Consider the following 17,140-nt stretch of genomic DNA (forward strand, 5'->3'; position numbering starts at 1 on the left):
TTCCAACCCAAAGCTACATGCTGCTATAAAAGAAAAAATATGGGGAAAGCTGTTGAAAGATGTGCTCACGAATGTCGGTTTGAAATATTGCAACATCCTGCTTATTCCCCTGACCCTGGACCCTGAGATTTCTTCCTCCTTTCTGCCCTGAAGTCCTTTCTTTGTGGAAAACACTTTACTGCTGATGACAAGATTATTTCTGCTGCTAAGTTGTGGTTTGAAGGAGAGTCACAGAACCTGAAAAAGTGGCCTGTAGAAGTGTACTGAAAGGCAGAAAAAATGTGTAATTTTGTCTGGGAACTATGCTGAATAAATGTAATACGTGGTATTTTTTTCAACATTCTATCACAACTACTTCTGGGTGAATAAAAATCTTTTTTGAATCCCCCCCCCTCATAATCTTAAAAAGAAAAACACAGATTTTTGTGAGTATTTCTGTAACTCAATCTGCCAGTTTTTAACAGAACATACAGCAGCTGAGCTGCAAAAACAGGAAAATGAATGGTCTAGATCAGGCAACAATTGTAGCCCAGATGAGTAAGCACTGATTATGACAAAAATGTTAATAGAAACATCAAACCTGTCAATCACATGGATAAAACCGAGGAAACAGGAATTCCTCTGGTGATGCCCTGAACTATTCTCATGAGATGGGTGCACCAGGTGAGGAGAAACTTTCAAAGAGCCAGAACATCTTGGCCACAAAATGAGGTGGATGCACTGAGAGATTCATATAGAACTCTCAGAAATCGGTAAATAGCTCTCATTAGAAACAAGAACCCTGGAGGCACTTGGTGGGAACTACTGGAAACAATGACCACAAGGGTAACTGTTTCCAGTAAAATACAGTTTCCAGTAGTTTCACTGGGTCATTTCTCTACTGGAAACAATGACCCATATCTACAGAATAGTGACCAACAATCTGCCAAGAGATGTTACTGAAAAAACTGATGCTACTGTCAAATCATATGGAATCCCAACCTCATGTTGGGTAGAATCTGTTAATAACATCTTAGATCAGTGATTCCCAATCTTTTGTCACTCAAGTCACCCAATCCTTTGTCACTTTAAATTAAAGAATTAATGCCACACTGAAATAGTGATTGCCATCGAACTCAATGGTAATTTTCCTAATCTCGAAGCATACTTGTAAAGGGTCATGTCACGACAGCTGGGAACCACTATCTTAGATAGTATTATCCAGACTGAGGTATTATCCAGATTGATATCATAAAAGAAAATACTGATTATGACAATTCAGTACAGAACAACTAGAAATAGCATTAGCCACAACTAAAAATAATAAATGCCCCTGTTTTAATCTCCTAGAGGTTGAAATTATATATAATAACTGCATGACAAGGTATACAGTCCATTCCGGTTATTTGGGACACATCAGGACTAGTGCATTTTGGACCGATTAAGCGGCTGCCCCAATTATCCGAAGTTTCACCTAAATAGTTAAAAATACAATGTATCCCCCCCTTTACAATTGGTTCACTGTACAATCAAATCACATTACGACGGACTCAACATAGTAAAGTACCGTTCACTATACAATGTGCAGTAAGCACCGATCATTGTGATCACATTTGTGAATTTAATTTTAATTCTATTAAAGAGCAATTCTAATTAGCGAAAATAGGAGGTATATTATCCACAGGCTATAAAAGCAAAGATATATTAAGCACAAATTCACCCTTTATTACCTTACTAATTAAAAAATTAAATGATACGTGAAAATCAGAAGAATATACGTGATAATCAGAATAATTAATACGTACTCTAATATGTACATACTAACTAGTTGACATTTCTGTTCACTGACATTTGTGGGTGAGGTTAGGTTAGGTTATTCTGGTGGTCACAACCATCACTGACATTTGATGGTTGTGACCACCAGAATTTCGACTGAACCACATGGTACTGTCGGAGACAATCATAGAGTAATCTCCAGTGCTGCGATCTCCTGCCCCGATTAAACGGCATGCTGTCCCAATTAAGTGAAGTCAACCCTAGCTATTTTCTCGATTGGTTTCTGTTTTTTTAAGATTTGCCCCAATAAACGGCTGCCCCGATTAACCGGTGGCATAAATAATCGAAATCCACTGTATTCACCTAAATTTGGAAAAAAGCTGTATTAAGGCTGATGCTCAAAAACCCTGACAAACCCTCCCCACAGACCCTAAACAATAATGACCAATAGTCTTACTCAGTGTACTAGAGGAAAATATGCAAAAGATTAATATATAACAGATCATCTCAATACTACATGGAAGCAAGCTTGAATTCTAACAATCACTATGCTTTTAAGCAAGGCAACTCTACGGAGAATGTCATGCACCACCTACTGACAACAGTTAAAAATATATTGATCTGATAACAGATCAATAGTCTTCAATAATTTTGTTTTAAATCCCAAAACGCTTTGCTTGTGAAAAAGTCTAATTTTTTTTTATACTGGAAATAAGCAATCTAAAGTCTCTGAGGGATAGTCTCAGCTCAAAAGTCATGAGTGCCTTTATATAACTGCTATTTATTATTAGACACAAGGATTATCTTCTAAATGTTCACTCTGTAATTTATAGAATTTGTAAAACTGTCAAGAATGATTTTCATAATGCCAATTTTAAATTAAAATATATAATCTTATAGTTACAAAATATCTGTGACTAAAATTTATTTATTTTCCAATTCACATGTGAAAATTATAATCGCTTAATTTAACAATCACTAATTATTTCTGTAGGGTAACCAGCCACATAACAGCATGATGTAAATGTGTAAGAATATACACCTTCCACGTAGGGAGGAAAAAAATTAGAGAGAGCTATGGACACTACCAAGACTTGGTTTTCCACTAATTAAGGACTCCCCGCTTCATGATATTAATCCATTCCAGAGGCACCATCAGATCATGAATAACACATTGGGTGATTCGTAATGTACCCAATACTACATTGGGTAATTTTTTGGTAATTCATTCCAAGACCTCGGGAATTGAAATTTTAGCTATATAACTATAAGCTATTAATCTCTCAAAAAGATCATTTTTATAATGAAAATTTTATTAGTTTTATATAAATTTATGTCAAATAAGTTCAACACAAAACATCACTAAACTAAAGGATGCAAAAACAAAACCTGCATTTAACACATTTACAAATGCTGCTATTGTCTGAGAGGAAGGACCAGATGGTCCAGTCGGAGACAATCATGTTGTTTGTTTATTTGGTTTTTAGGAGCATTAGCAACTAAGGCCATATTGCTCCGGGATATGCGGTGGTCATTCCCTGATCTTTCCGCATCCTCCGTACTTGGTGGTGACGGGCTCGAACCCCGGTCTAATCAAGAAGCGTGTGCTACGCGCTGCTGCTCCTTCCCACCTGGCTACGAAGGCGCCCGGAGACAATCATAAGCCCATTAAAGTGAAATAAGTAGGTGCCAGTTAACAAGATCACCGGTTAGTAGAATCATTGGCTTTATAGAATCAAATTTCAAAAACCAATTCAAATCATTAAAATGCACTACACTTTTATCATTATTGTATGTTCGGTTATAACAGTGATGCTGTGGCACACTAGGGTGCCGCAACAACATTCTTGGGGTGCCATGTAATTTAGGTTTAAGTTACTTAGTTATTATTTTTTTGAAATTTAGGTTAAGACTGCCCTGCGTCGGTGTGGGCACAAATTCTATGTGCTCTGTGTGTACGTTTAATAGTGAATGATATTCCCTATGAACTGTTCCATGTGTAATATCTACATGTTCCTTAGGATACCAGGTACATGGTGACATTCATCTTTGACCTGTGTGTTAATCAGGTAATTATTTATTATTTTTATTAATAGTAATTGAACTATGGATGTGGGCCATAATACCACCTGACCTCGTTTCAAGGTGATTGTTAATCTCCATGAAGAGAGCTATTTGACTGGATAGCCTCAGGAGTCGAAAACGGCCACTGGCCCACCTCTTGGAACTCTAATCTTTTAATTCAGCAAAAATACAAAGCCGCTTGCTAATGGCAATAATGACTCAGATTACACAGTACTCGCAGGAACTGCTGGGACATGCGACCTTTGCCACACCTCGGCAGACAAAACCTTAACCTGCAGCGTCAAAGCACAGAATATGCCTGTTATGCTCAGGGTATTCAAGCCTCTCTCGCTTGTCACTGAGCAAAAGGAAAGGGTTTTTGGGGAAATGTTGTCTAAAGAGTAAACAAATAGGCACCACGGCAACAGCAATTAGGAAAGGTGATAACCCCCCTCCATGAAAAGAAGTAAATGCATCGGTAGAAGTACATCATACTTTGGAAGAGGGCAATTCCGTAACGCCCCCTCACCGCTGCACAGATACGCAAAACAATGATTTGAAGAATAAAGAAAGCAATTTTGATAAAGAATTTACACATCATTTGGAATATGAGCGAGACCAGGCAAATGACCCACCAAACGGTGTTAGGGGAAATGCTGGGAGTTCAAAACGCACCCCAATACAATCAATGAAAACAAATTGTGTTATTGTGTCTTTCCTGACAACTGCCAAATTGCCAGTCGTCGCAGCTCCGTGAGTGAACAGTCACGCACCCCACATCTCAGCAATCTCACCAATAGCCTTAGCAGCATAATAGCAGAAGCATTTACACAATTTGTTTTCTCTGTTGCTACGCAGGCTGAAGAGTATATGTACAATTTAGAGGATAAATTTCCAAAAATTTTTGAATGTTTATCTGCTGTACTCAGCATAAACCAAGAACTTTGTGCACAGAATGAGGAAATTAGAAGGGAAATGAGCTTTCTGAAAAACCAGATGATAGACTTGAAGAGCAATATTATGCTATTGGAGAGATCCGCATATCAATTGTCTCTGTGGCATCCTCAGACCTCAAAACCAGCTTGCAGAAATCTGGATACCGTATCTTTTCAATTTAAAAAAAAGGTTGTGTTGACTGTGCATCCTTCTCGACGACTAGCTTTCGTGTTAAAGCTGATAACTGAGCAAAACACGCAGTTGTGAACATGCCACCCATTACCCTTTATGAACGTAACAGAGAAACAAGATTTCATTGAACACTCTTCTGAGAGAAATAAATCATATCTAAACACACTCAAGCTAAACCTGTCCAAGGAAACAATAAGTGGTGATGTGACACCCGATGAAGTTTGCTACGATCAGTACATAAATAAAAATGCCACATTAAATGCCCTTGAACTGCGCCCAGGAAGTCACTCATCATCTAGTCCTAAACAAGAACGAACCACTGTCAGGCCTGCGACCAACTTGGTGATGGGTGCCAAACCGGGAAATAAGCAGACTACCAAGTGCAAGACAGCCAGTAGAAATAGTTTGAATAGCAAGAAACCACTTGGATGGGCACCGCACTTGTCTCGAAGCTTTGGCCTTTCAAACGGGATGGTTCATCACCCAGTTTGACACCCCCTCCCCCAAGCAGTTTGTTTGTTTGTCTCACATTTGGCCCCAGACATGTCAGCACAACTCGTCACAGATGTACTGATTGAGGAACTACAATTAGACTTAAAGATTCAGAGACTGAACACTCGAAGCACAGCATACGCTTCTTTTCGCATCTATTGTGATAGAAGTCAGTTTGAAATGACTGGAACCCCTCAGTACCACCATCAGGACATTTTATGAAACACAAAGTAGAAAAGAAGTGATATCCATAAACGCTCCTGAGATGTGCCCACAACAGTCCAGACTGTGACTATACGATATATCTCTATTCTCCACTAACAACTCAACTGCTCTGCATGGTAATAGCCGTAGGAAAAACAAGGTAAATCCATGCTTCGCCGTTAACATACCCACGGAAGAGGGGCTCCCAACGGTCATTCAAATTGATGAGATTGAAAATTACCCAAAATCTCTGTCATCTCTCTCCCCGAATTTTGCGATCCCTGTCACAGTTTCAACATATCGAAGACCAGCGACGGATCAGAAGATCCCTCGCCACGGTAAAGAGAACAGCTTCATTCCAACTCCTATTCCAAAATGTGCGATCTATGAGGAATAAACTGTATGAAGTTGAGCTCTTGCTGTCCAATTCTATGGATGTGGTTTGCTTTGCAGAAACCTGGCTTGACCCCAATGAAGAAACGCTTTCCTCTACCTGGCCTGCAAGGTATCAGATGGTGTGCTTTAGAGAAAACCGGAGGGGGAAGAGGAGTTGCAATTTTTTTCAATGATCAGGTATTTTCTATCCTCCACTCAGTATCAAGCCAGTCTGACTCTATCGAGGCAGTTCTAGTCATATTAAAAACTAAAAACAATAACACCCAGAACAATTCTCTCGACATTGTCGCAGTATATATCCCACCGGTTCCAGATGCACAAGTAGTTGATGAACTCCTCAATTGGCTGCTTAACCATCTCCATTCGTCACTGAAACACATCGTGTGTGTGTGGGGATTTCAATCTTCCGAATACTCAGGGAAACCTCAAGAGGAGACTGAGTCGCCATCTAGGTATATTAGGTCTCAAACTGGTTAGCACACCACTCACGAGGGGCGAAAGCACATTAGACCTTGCGTTCGTGTCAGCAAATTGTGTGGCTAATCGAAACCCTACAAGCAACAACACTCTGATCATAACCCCATCATTCTCTCTGTGCAAATAGAAATGCCCATCACTTCTGGAAGAAGAAAAGTCACAACCAAAACAATTACAGCACCCAAATATCTTAATCCTGAAAAGTGTGTTTATGCGGCTCAAGCAATCCCATGGGATGTCCTTGAGGAATGCGATTCCGAACTCGGGATTGACCTGATCACAAGATGGATAGCCACTGTTTCTCTCTATGCTGCAACGAAGAAACTAACCATCACAGAGTATTCAAAGGCCTGGTGGAATCGGAAAGTCTCTGAAAGCTTCCACATTAAACAGAATTTGCACAAAAAATGGAAAAACTCTGGCTCACCCTCGGACAGAACTGCCTATTCCCGAGCTACGCCGCTTTTTATTCGGAACAAGAGGGAGGCGATAAAACTTCACCTAGAGGATACCATTAATAAGGGGAAGCCCTTCATAGAATTCAATCAGAGGACGCCACTGACTCTCTCAATATGAGCAGCTGGCTGGACCATATAACTAGATTCGCTGCTCAGCCAGAATCCATTATACCAATGGAATTCCCAATCAATCCAATTTCGACAGACCCCTTAAATTCAGTTCACCTAACCAAAGACCAGCTGTTCGATGCAAGAAATAGCTTAGCACCTACGGCCGCATCAGGTTGCCAATGGAATTCCTCAGTTTATGCTGAAATGCCTCAGTACATTTGTTGTTGATCCTACCCTGTCGTTATTTAACAAGATTCTTAATAAAAAAAATTTTTCTCTTATGTGGCATGTCTATCTAGTAAGACCACTGCTGAAAACACGCTCTACTTCTCAGCCTAGTCACTTCCGTCCAATTTCCTCTCTGCATATTAAAGCTCTTTGAGAAATCAAAGAACATTTGAGAAATCTTTAAGAACATTAACTATCCAAATAATGCCACAACAGCTACCGCAGATCCACTATGCTACACGGTCAAGATCCACTGCTACAAATCTAGTCACCACCACTACCAAGATCCTCGGGACATTTGAGCACCATTCGGAAATCACCATTACGTTTATTGACGTCCAGGCAGCATTTGATTCCGTATCCGTTCATGCATTGGCAAGGCTATTACGTGGGTATTACCTCATTGGTGGAGACGTGCTCTGGTTTATTCAATGCTGGAGAACAGGACCATTATCGTTCACGATGGCGATCTGCGCTATAGCAGGACCATTACAGCTGGAGCCCCAACAGGCGGGATCCTGTCCAGAATTTTGTTCTCAGCTATTTTCGTGCCATTTGTGACAGGCTGAACTGATATCCTCACCTTTGCTGATGACATAACACTGTTTACTCCCATCAGCCATGGAGACACTGCTCAATACATCTATACCTTAATCCTTCAGAAAATCCCGAATCTTTAGGCCTTCCTGTCCGGTTTCAGACTTCAAATCAATCCTGAGGAAGTCAAAACAGTTGACTTTCTCTCTCAAATGGAGCCCAACAATAGTACAACCTATTTTAAGAGGATGCGCGATTTCTGCCGTCCAACAACATACAGATCTGGGTGTTACTTTTGATCAAAAGTTCTCCTTTCTACCGCACATAGACCACCTGGAAATATACTTGTCAACTCCGGTGGATGATTAAACAACAACTAATGCATGTCCATGACCAGGCTGTCGGGCACATATATTAAGACATGCGCATATATTAAGACATATTAAGACATGCGTTTATCCTGTCACTCTATGGTGCCGAAGTCTGGACTTCAACTGCTATGACCCATCTTAGACGGATTTTCGAAGGGGAATTCTAGCTACTGAAGTGGGCCATATGGAAATTTCGGCTTCCCCCTACACCAAGGACCACCCAGATGGCGGCAGCTCTCAACAAAGTCTGGTAAGTAAAATGCTAAAAAAGTTACAAACCCAATAAAATTGCTAACACATGTTTACACATCTTAAATTTCTAATAAATAAATAAATATTACATTAAATATAGCACTGTAATATATACATAGTAATTGTTATTTCTGTTCACTGACATTTTCGTTTTTCAGATTGTAAAATTTAAAATGGTAAAAGAGATAAACAATCAATAATGACGAATACAGCACGCAAAAATTGCACAAGTGAGATACGGAGTAAAAAGTATGAAGCTTAAAAAATTAAGAATGAAGTGAAGATTTTGAAAATTTGTTTTGTACATGATTTCAATTAAGGGAAAACATTTCACCATAATAATGTAAAAATCCACAGAATTTTAGCTATCGATATTATCACAAATGCAATAAGATCGAATTTACTAACCGTTTATAATTAGATTGTACTAACAGGAACATCCAATAAACTGGGAACTGCAAATTGCTTTTATTATTTCATGACAGTGACCTGCAGAAATGTGCTCCTTCGCTCATGCTATCCCGCCTCACGAAATTTCTGTTTCAACAGAAAAGTGTGAGTCAGCCTACAATATGATGTGTTATCTTGCGAATACAGTGAATGACAGTGTGTTTCGGCCCAATACAACTACAGTAAATGGGAAATATAGCTCACACATTGGATGTTTGATATTTTTTATGTTTGTAAGCTTGTATGCATTGCTGCGCAGGTTTCTACATTCAGCTTGGTACTGGGTTTCACGTTCAGCTGTTGTTACTTGCAGATGAAATTACACATGAGCCAATGCGAAAATAGCATATATTCACAGTTCCCTAATATATCAGTCATGTTGCCAAAATGTTGTTATAGCAGAACTGACTGTATTAATTAAGCTATGCATGCAAACGCAAATTTATTTTTATTTTGCTAACCTGTGGAAAATATTCTTCCAATTTTTACATTTAATTTTGTTAATTGTTAAGGTAATAGAGTGCAAATTTGTGCTTTATATCTTTACTTTTATAGACTGTGGATAATATTCCTCCTATTTTTGCTCATTAAATTGCCATGTAAATAGAATTAAAATTCAATTCGCAAATGTAATCACAATGACCGGTATTCACTACATATAGTATAGTGAATGGCACTTTGTTATGAAGAGCCCATTATAAAGTGATTTGGCGCCTCCATAGCCAGGTGGGGGCAAGAGCAGCAGCAGTGCATAGCACACGTTTCTTGATTAAACCAGGGCTTCAGCCCGTCACCACCAAATACGGAGGATGCAGAAAGATCAGGGAATGACCTCCTCGTATCCCCCAAAAGCAATATGGCCTTAGTTGCTAATGCTCCTAAAAAACAAAAAACAAACAAACAAACAAAGTGATTTGATCATACAGTGAACCAATTGTAAAACGGGGTCCACTTTATAACTTAAATAGTGTTATATAGTTCCCTTAGCATGAATTGTTGAGGAGGCTTCCATCCTGCAGTGGGTTGATAATGGCTACCGTTTACTTTTTTTTACTTTATTATAGTGCTCATAGTACAATTTTCTTCCATTAATTCACTTTAGTTAAGTTCATTTTCTTGCACTCCCTCCAGCATCTCATATATTGTGGATATTTCCTGTCACTAGATTATTATGGTCTTCACATTACCTAACTGCCAACTGATGAGAAAGCAAACAGGATCAAAACTAGTCTGGGCATGCACTTTAAATAAAATGGCAATATGCTTATCCATTGAGGCAGTGCATTTAATTTAGATTACTGCAATACCAAAGCAGCTCACAGTGAACTGCTTCCACAATGTCAGAATTGCGCATAAGAAATAAGGCTTTGTTGTCATAGTGGTAAAAGAAAACATATCCTGCTTGATGTATAGCTGCCTACAATCACAAAATGAAAATATTTATGTTCCAGTAAATATGTTCATATATCATCTTATTTACTTTTATAAGACCATCAGCTGTTTGTTTGTTGGGGATTTATTAGGCGCATCTGCAACTCTGGCGATAGTGTGCAATACATGTGGTTAGTGTGTATACTATTTCTTCTTGGATAGAGTTAACTGCAAAACTAATTCCAGTAAATTTCTTTTTAACTAGTTAAGAGGCCATCAGCTGTTTCACTGCATGAGTAATCATGAGAATGTGCTCATGCACTAATGACTACAACGGCCACAAATATTGTAGCCGTTGTAGTCATTACTGCAAATTACACAATTATATCATTTATATTTTATTTAAAAGATGCAATCTTTTCAAACATCGAGTGCATTTATCATTTCAGTCACTGCAAAAAAAATCCATAAAGCTAGTTGGATTTAAAGCTAATAAATTATGCTCCAAAGAATTCCTGTAAGCATTTCAAATATCAAATTTTATCCTCTTTGCTTTTGAGAACCTTTATCTTCTTTTATTTTTCCATCCTTTTGTAGCCAATTCAATTTTTTTCCTCAACCAGTCACCAAATACTGGTTTTTTTAAACAGAAAACTACATTTTACTTTACTAAAATTAAAATATAAAAAATAAAAAAATACAAACAAATAATAAATAAAAATAATGAACTAACCTTTTCCATTAATGAATCTAAATAATCAGATCGCTTTTGATGACTTGGGTGTGTAGAAAGCCATTCTGTCTCTAGTAAATGTGAATTTGACTTCTTAAGGACAGCCATTCTAGACCAGAAAGCACTACTTTCTCGCACATCAAAACATGCCTGTTTAATGGAAAACAATGAATTTAGTTCACATAATATCATAATAAGTAGAATCTGGATTACACGCAACTGCATATGTCACATGCAAATGCATACATTGTGGCCGTTGTTGTCATTAGTGCATATAACACAATTATTACAAGCAGCACTGTTTTCCTTAACTTGATCTTTTTTTTTCAAATCTTTCTTGATCATTTTTTTTTCAATAATTCGAAGATTTGAAAAATCTTCGAATTATTTTTTAAATTATTTCTTATAATAATATATTTTTTATACTGAATTTGTGGGTTGATCAATCACACACTAGAAAAACTTTTGTGGATTAACTGGATGAATGTTTTCTACGCCAGCATGTTCGGGAGGCAAATAGAGGGAGTAATACTCTTGATCTGATTATCAGTAGTGAATCTTCATGTTTAAGAATCAGCAGATAAAGGAAGAAACAGATGGCGGTGATTACAGTGTGCTCAAGTGGGATTTACTCAGAGGTAACAACCATTGTGGGTAAAGGGAAGGGTTTTTGCTTTTGTAAAGGCGACTATGGAGATATGAGAACTAAATTCCATACGGTGGGACCAACTGATGATGTTAACAACATCAAATTCAAAATGGGAAGCATTCAAAGAATTTATCTTGGAAGCTACAAGACTTTACATACCAATTAGGAAATATTGTTCAAGGATTAGGCCTAAATGGATGTAAGAGGAAGACATGAGATATGTGGTAGAGAAGAAAAATTAATGGGATACATATAAATTAATGGGTAACATGGAAGCCTATGATAGACATAAGATGGTCTGTAACCAAGTCACAAAGGAGATTATGCAGGCAAAGGCAGATTAGGAGAAATGTTTGGCAGAGGATGCAAAGAAAAACAGCAAACAGTTCTTTCCCTAAGTAAAATCTAGAAGAAAAGGGATGAATCAGATTCCCCCACTGGATATTGATGGTTCAACTGTGGATGATCCAGCTCAGGAGGCTAAAAAACTAAATGAGTATTTTGCATCTACATTCAGCATTTTGCATCTACATTCATGTATTGCCAAACAACGGGAGGTTGCTATTCGCAACCTCCCGTTGTTTGGCAATACATGAGGAGTTATTCAGGGAGAGGAATAGCAGAGGTGAATTATACTCTGGCAGTAGGCTACAGATTTTGTAACAACTGAGCGGAAAGTGGAGCAGAATTTTTTGTAATAAACATAAAAAAGGCAACTAGGGTGGATGGGAACTTTCCAGTTATATTAAAGGAGGCAGCAAAGGAAGTAAGCAAACCCTTAGCCATAATTATGAGAGGTTCCTTGGACTCGGGGGAGGTACCTATGGACTAGAGATGTGCAAATGTGACCCCAATTCACAAAGGAGGATCAAAGGGCGACAAGTAATTATAGACCTGTTAGTTCCCGGGGAAATTAATGAAAGCACTGTTTATAGGAGCATTACAGGATCGTCTAGATAAAACTTCTGTTATAACTCAGACAGCATGATTTTTCAAAGGAAAGTCTTGTCAGACCAATTTGATTGGATAATATGATGTGGTCATAAAGGACCTGGAAGCAGGGAATAATTTGATATCATATATTTAGATCTTAGAAAGGGTTTTGATACTGTTGAACATGGAAGACTGCTGCACAAATTGGAGTAGTGACCCACTGGAGAGAAATTGCTGCTATGGATAAAGGGATCGTTGAGTGGGAGAAAACAGAGTAGTAATCAATGGACACTGATCCTCATGGGCTAATGTTATTAGTGCCGTCCTTCAAGGCTTGGTTTTCGGTTAATCCTTGTTTTCTGTATTTATAAATGATATTGATGATGGTACATAAGGCTTAATGTCCAAGTTGAAAGACGATACAAAGGTTGGCAGGGTGGTTAAGGAGACTAATGACAGTACGCTGCTGCAACAGGATATAGAAAAGTTCAGCAGATGGGCTGAGAGGTGCCAAATGAAGTTTAACATTGTAAATGTAAAATATTACATATGAGAAGCAGTAACCCCAAAGCGAAGTATCAACTCTGAGGTACTACCCTGACAGTGGTATATAATGAAAAGGACCTGCAGATAAATGTGCAGGAAGATATGAAGTTTTCTGAGCAGTGCAGATGGCCTGCAAGAGTAGTTTATGGTGCTTTGAAAATGATATAGAGGAATTTTTCTAGCAGGGATAAGGAGGTGATTATACCCTTGTATAAGGCAATGGTCAGGCCATATCTTAAGAACTGAACAGATCTGGAGGCCTCATTTTAAGAAGAATGCAGAGCTGTTGGAATCAATATAGAGAATGACAGCAAAGATTAGTGAATCGGATTAAGTGTTGCTCTTACGAAGAAAGGCTTAAATTTTGCAGATTACAGTGCCTGGAGGCTAGGCACCTAAGAGGTGATCTGATTGAGGTGTATAAAGCCTTGAATGGTTTGAACATGATCAATGCTGATGGGATTCTTCCTCTTCTCAGAGTAATTACCGGAGAGGACAGAAATTCAAACTGAGGAAAGAGTTGTAGGATAGATGTGTTGAGGTTTGTATTTAGGCAGCAGGTAGTTGATTGGTGGATCAGACTTCCACCTTTTGTTGGGTAAGTGATAGCCTATGTTTTTTTTTTCTTTTATGTAAACCCCAAACATGAGGTATTAGAACGTATAGTACTCAGTACCGTGCTTGGGTTGGAGGTTGAGAAGACGAAAGAAGATATTTGTTGACATTCGACAAACTTCCGTAGACTGTAATTTACTGCTAATACGTATGCAGGAACATTGTTCCAGAAAACAGCAGTTGAATGAATAAACGAGGAAGAAGAAAAGTTGGTTCTGTGAGTTTGAAGTTTGACAGTAAATGAATGTTGGCTGGTGTTGGAATGTGTTCGGACTGTTCTCAAAGAGGGAGTGTAGAGGGAATTATAGAAGCCAATTCAGAAGAACAGTGCCATGGAAGTGTCTGTAGAAGAGTCATGCAGTAGAAATGGTACATCTATGAGACAGCGAATGGAGAGACAGTGTTAGAGATGAATCATTAATTAACCGAACTGCCCTCTTCTGAATGGAATCAAGAAGCCTGAGAGAGGTTTTGTGGGGCACTACCCCCAGATGTGGGAACAATATTCCAAGGCAGGGCAGATTTGCTATTTATATAGAGTGAGCAGCTGTTTGGAAGAAAAGTAACGGCGAGAGCGAAAGAGAATACCCAGGTTTTAAGATGCAGAGGAAACAATATTTGTAATGTTCTTATACCAAGAGAGACAGTTTAGAAGTCAGGGTAATCCCCAAAAGAGATATATCATTTTGCCCAGAAATTAGTGTGTCACTAAAGATAGGCATAGGAACAGAAGAATCCTTTTTCAGAGATATAAGAGAAGACTGAATTTTAGAAGGGTTGAAATCAACTAAGTTGTCTTTGCCCCACTGGAGAATTACACGAGTTTCGTCATTTAAGGAATTGGTGGCAGCTTTTCGAGAAGTTGAAGCTGATTGAGCAGGGCAAGGTTTGTCCAAATGGAAAGTAGAGTACAATGTGCTATCATCGGCAAAATTGCAGATAGAATTTCCAGTCAATGGAAGGTCATTAATATACAAGAGGAAAAGAGCGGGGGAAAGAACTGAACCTCGGGGACAACCGTCATTAGTGGAGAAGTTAGAAGAAAGAGAGCCATCTACTATCACCCTTAGTGAGCGATGAGAGAGAAAACTGGATAACCAATTATTAAAAACATTTCGATCTTCTCAAGCTTAAAATCTCTCTACTTCATTCTGTCAAACTCATCTGCTGTCACTACCATTCTTCTAACTCCACTAATCACTTGGAGCTCTTTGATTTCCTCACTTTGCAACTTGACTTTCTCCAGTCCAACTTTCCTAACAGTGAGGCTTCCATTTTCTAGTAACACCGACCCAGCTGGTCGAGATGTAGAAACTTTTGCAATTTCTAATGACCTTGCACAGATTGTTCATTTACCTACAAGAATACCGGACAAGCCTAACCATACAGCCAACACGCTTAATCTTTTTCTCACAAACAACCCTTCTAAGTACACGGTCGAAGTGAGTGATCCTTTAAGCACAGATCACAACTTGGTGATTGTCTCACCTCGAATGGAGCCTTTATCTCATGGCTATTCGCAACCTCCCGTTGTTTGGCAATACAAGAGTGCAAAATGGGACTACCTGCCAGATTTCATTTCTTCTTTTCTTTGGTTGGATTACTGTTTCAAAACTTCTGATGTCCACTGAGATCGTGCCAGTGAAATTATTCTTCTAGGAATGGAGTCCTTTATTCCACATGGCAATTTAAAATCTTGTGCTTTATCGAAACCTTGGTTTTCCAATCAATGCTAAGGCTGTTCAGGAGAAGAATGTTGCATATTGGTCATTCGCACATTAGCAGGACTTTTGAGGGTTTATTGGATGACTCTTTTCTACAGCAACATGTTCAAGAGGCAACCAGAGGAAGCAATGCCGTTGATCTGATTATCAGCAGTGATTATTCATGCATTGAGAATTTGCAGATAAAGGAACCACAGGGTGACAGTAATCACAATGTACTGATGTGGGAATTACTTAAAGATGTAACTAACATCAAGGATAAAGGGAAGGGCTTTTGCTTTCGTAAAGGTGACTACAGGGTTCTCAGACAGTTTTAAATTCTGTACAGTGGAACCAACTGATGTTACTAATGTTGAATTCTAAATTGGAAGCATTTACAGACATAATTTTGGAGACTACAAGGCTTTTTATTCCAACTAAGAAATACTGTTCAAGGTTTAGGGTTAAACGGATGTCAGATGAACTAATGAGGCTCGTGGCAGGGAAGAAAAATATATGGGATGCATATAATGTAGAGGTGACAAAAAAACCTATGGCAGATATAAACTAGTCTGTAATCAAGTCACAAACGAGGTTAGTCAGGTGAAGGCAGATTAAGAGAAATCTTTGACAAACAATGCAAAGAAAAAGAGCACAGTTTTTTACTTATGTGAACTCTAGAAGGAAAGCGATGAATCGGATTGGACCACTTACGCTACTGATGATCATGCTCAGGTAGCTCAAACTGTAGAGTATTTTGCTTCTACATTCACAGAAGAGGAGTTAATCAATGAGGGCAGGGAAAGAAGTTTATAAAAGTCTAACAGGGAGCTAAGTGATTTTGTAACAACTGAGAGCAAAGTGGAGGATAAATTGTTGAAGTTAAACCTAAAAAAGGCACCAGAGGTGGAGGTGATCTATCCAGTTATATTAAAGGAGGCAGCAAAGGAAGTAACCAAACCCTTAGGCATAATTCCTTGGAATAAGGGGACATCCCTGTGGACTGCAGGTGTGAAAATTTTTTTTTGGTAGTTGTTGGCGCATCGGCTTCTGTGGCCATAGTGCACCTCCCAAGGTTTTTGCAATACTTTGATCCAAGCCGAAGCGGGATTTGAACCCGCGACCTGTGGATTGCCAGGCAGGCACCTTACCCACCTGGCTAGCCCGGTCAGCAGGTGTGCAAATGTATTACCAATTCCCAAAGGGGATTCAAAACGTGACACAAGCAACTATACACGTGTTAGCTTAACTTGTGTTGAATTAACATTGCAAGGGCCCAAATTCCAAGAAAGCAAGCTTATATAGCATAAGCAAAAAAAAAAAAAAAAAAAACACACACACCCTTCTCATTTCACACATTCACTCTCTCTCCAAATGTTTCTCTAGTTCTGCCTTCAAATTGTTTAGAGCTATCAACTTCTACAATGACCGATGGAATTTGTTCCGACAATGAACCATCCACTGACCAAAGGCTAACTTCTGCACATCTATCCTACTTTCATATATTTGAATTTATGCCTTCTCGAGTGATTATTCTGAGCAAGAGGAAAAATCCCAACAGCACTGAGCATGCTCAAACCATTCAAGGCCTTATACACCTCAATCAGATCACCTCGCAGATACCTAGTCGCCAGACAGTGTAATTTGCAAAATTTAAGCCTTTTGTC

The 17,140-nt window shown here is 38.7% G+C and overlaps 1 protein-coding gene across 4 annotated transcripts in view; it reads right to left on the reverse strand.

Moving 5' to 3' along the window:
- LOC150081132 (metalloendopeptidase OMA1, mitochondrial-like) overlaps nucleotides 1-17,140 on the reverse strand; it is a 199,730-nt gene that overhangs the window by 10,970 nt on the left and 171,620 nt on the right. For 3 of the 4 annotated variants that reach the window (XM_090381255.1, XM_090381252.1, XM_090381253.1), the window contains one exon: nucleotides 11,028-11,177. In XM_090381255.1, the coding sequence (XP_090237381.1) occupies nucleotides 11,028-11,177 (150 nt within the window). Of the gene's footprint in view, nucleotides 1-11,027; nucleotides 11,178-17,140 lie in introns of those variants that run through there. The other variant, XM_090381256.1, reaches the window with a different exon arrangement.

Source organism: Mastigoproctus giganteus, chromosome 9 (assembly GCF_048544385.1).
Source record: "Mastigoproctus giganteus isolate SK-2022 chromosome 9, ASM4854438v1, whole genome shotgun sequence".
In the NCBI taxonomy this organism is placed as follows: domain Eukaryota; kingdom Metazoa; phylum Arthropoda; class Arachnida; order Uropygi; family Thelyphonidae; genus Mastigoproctus; species Mastigoproctus giganteus.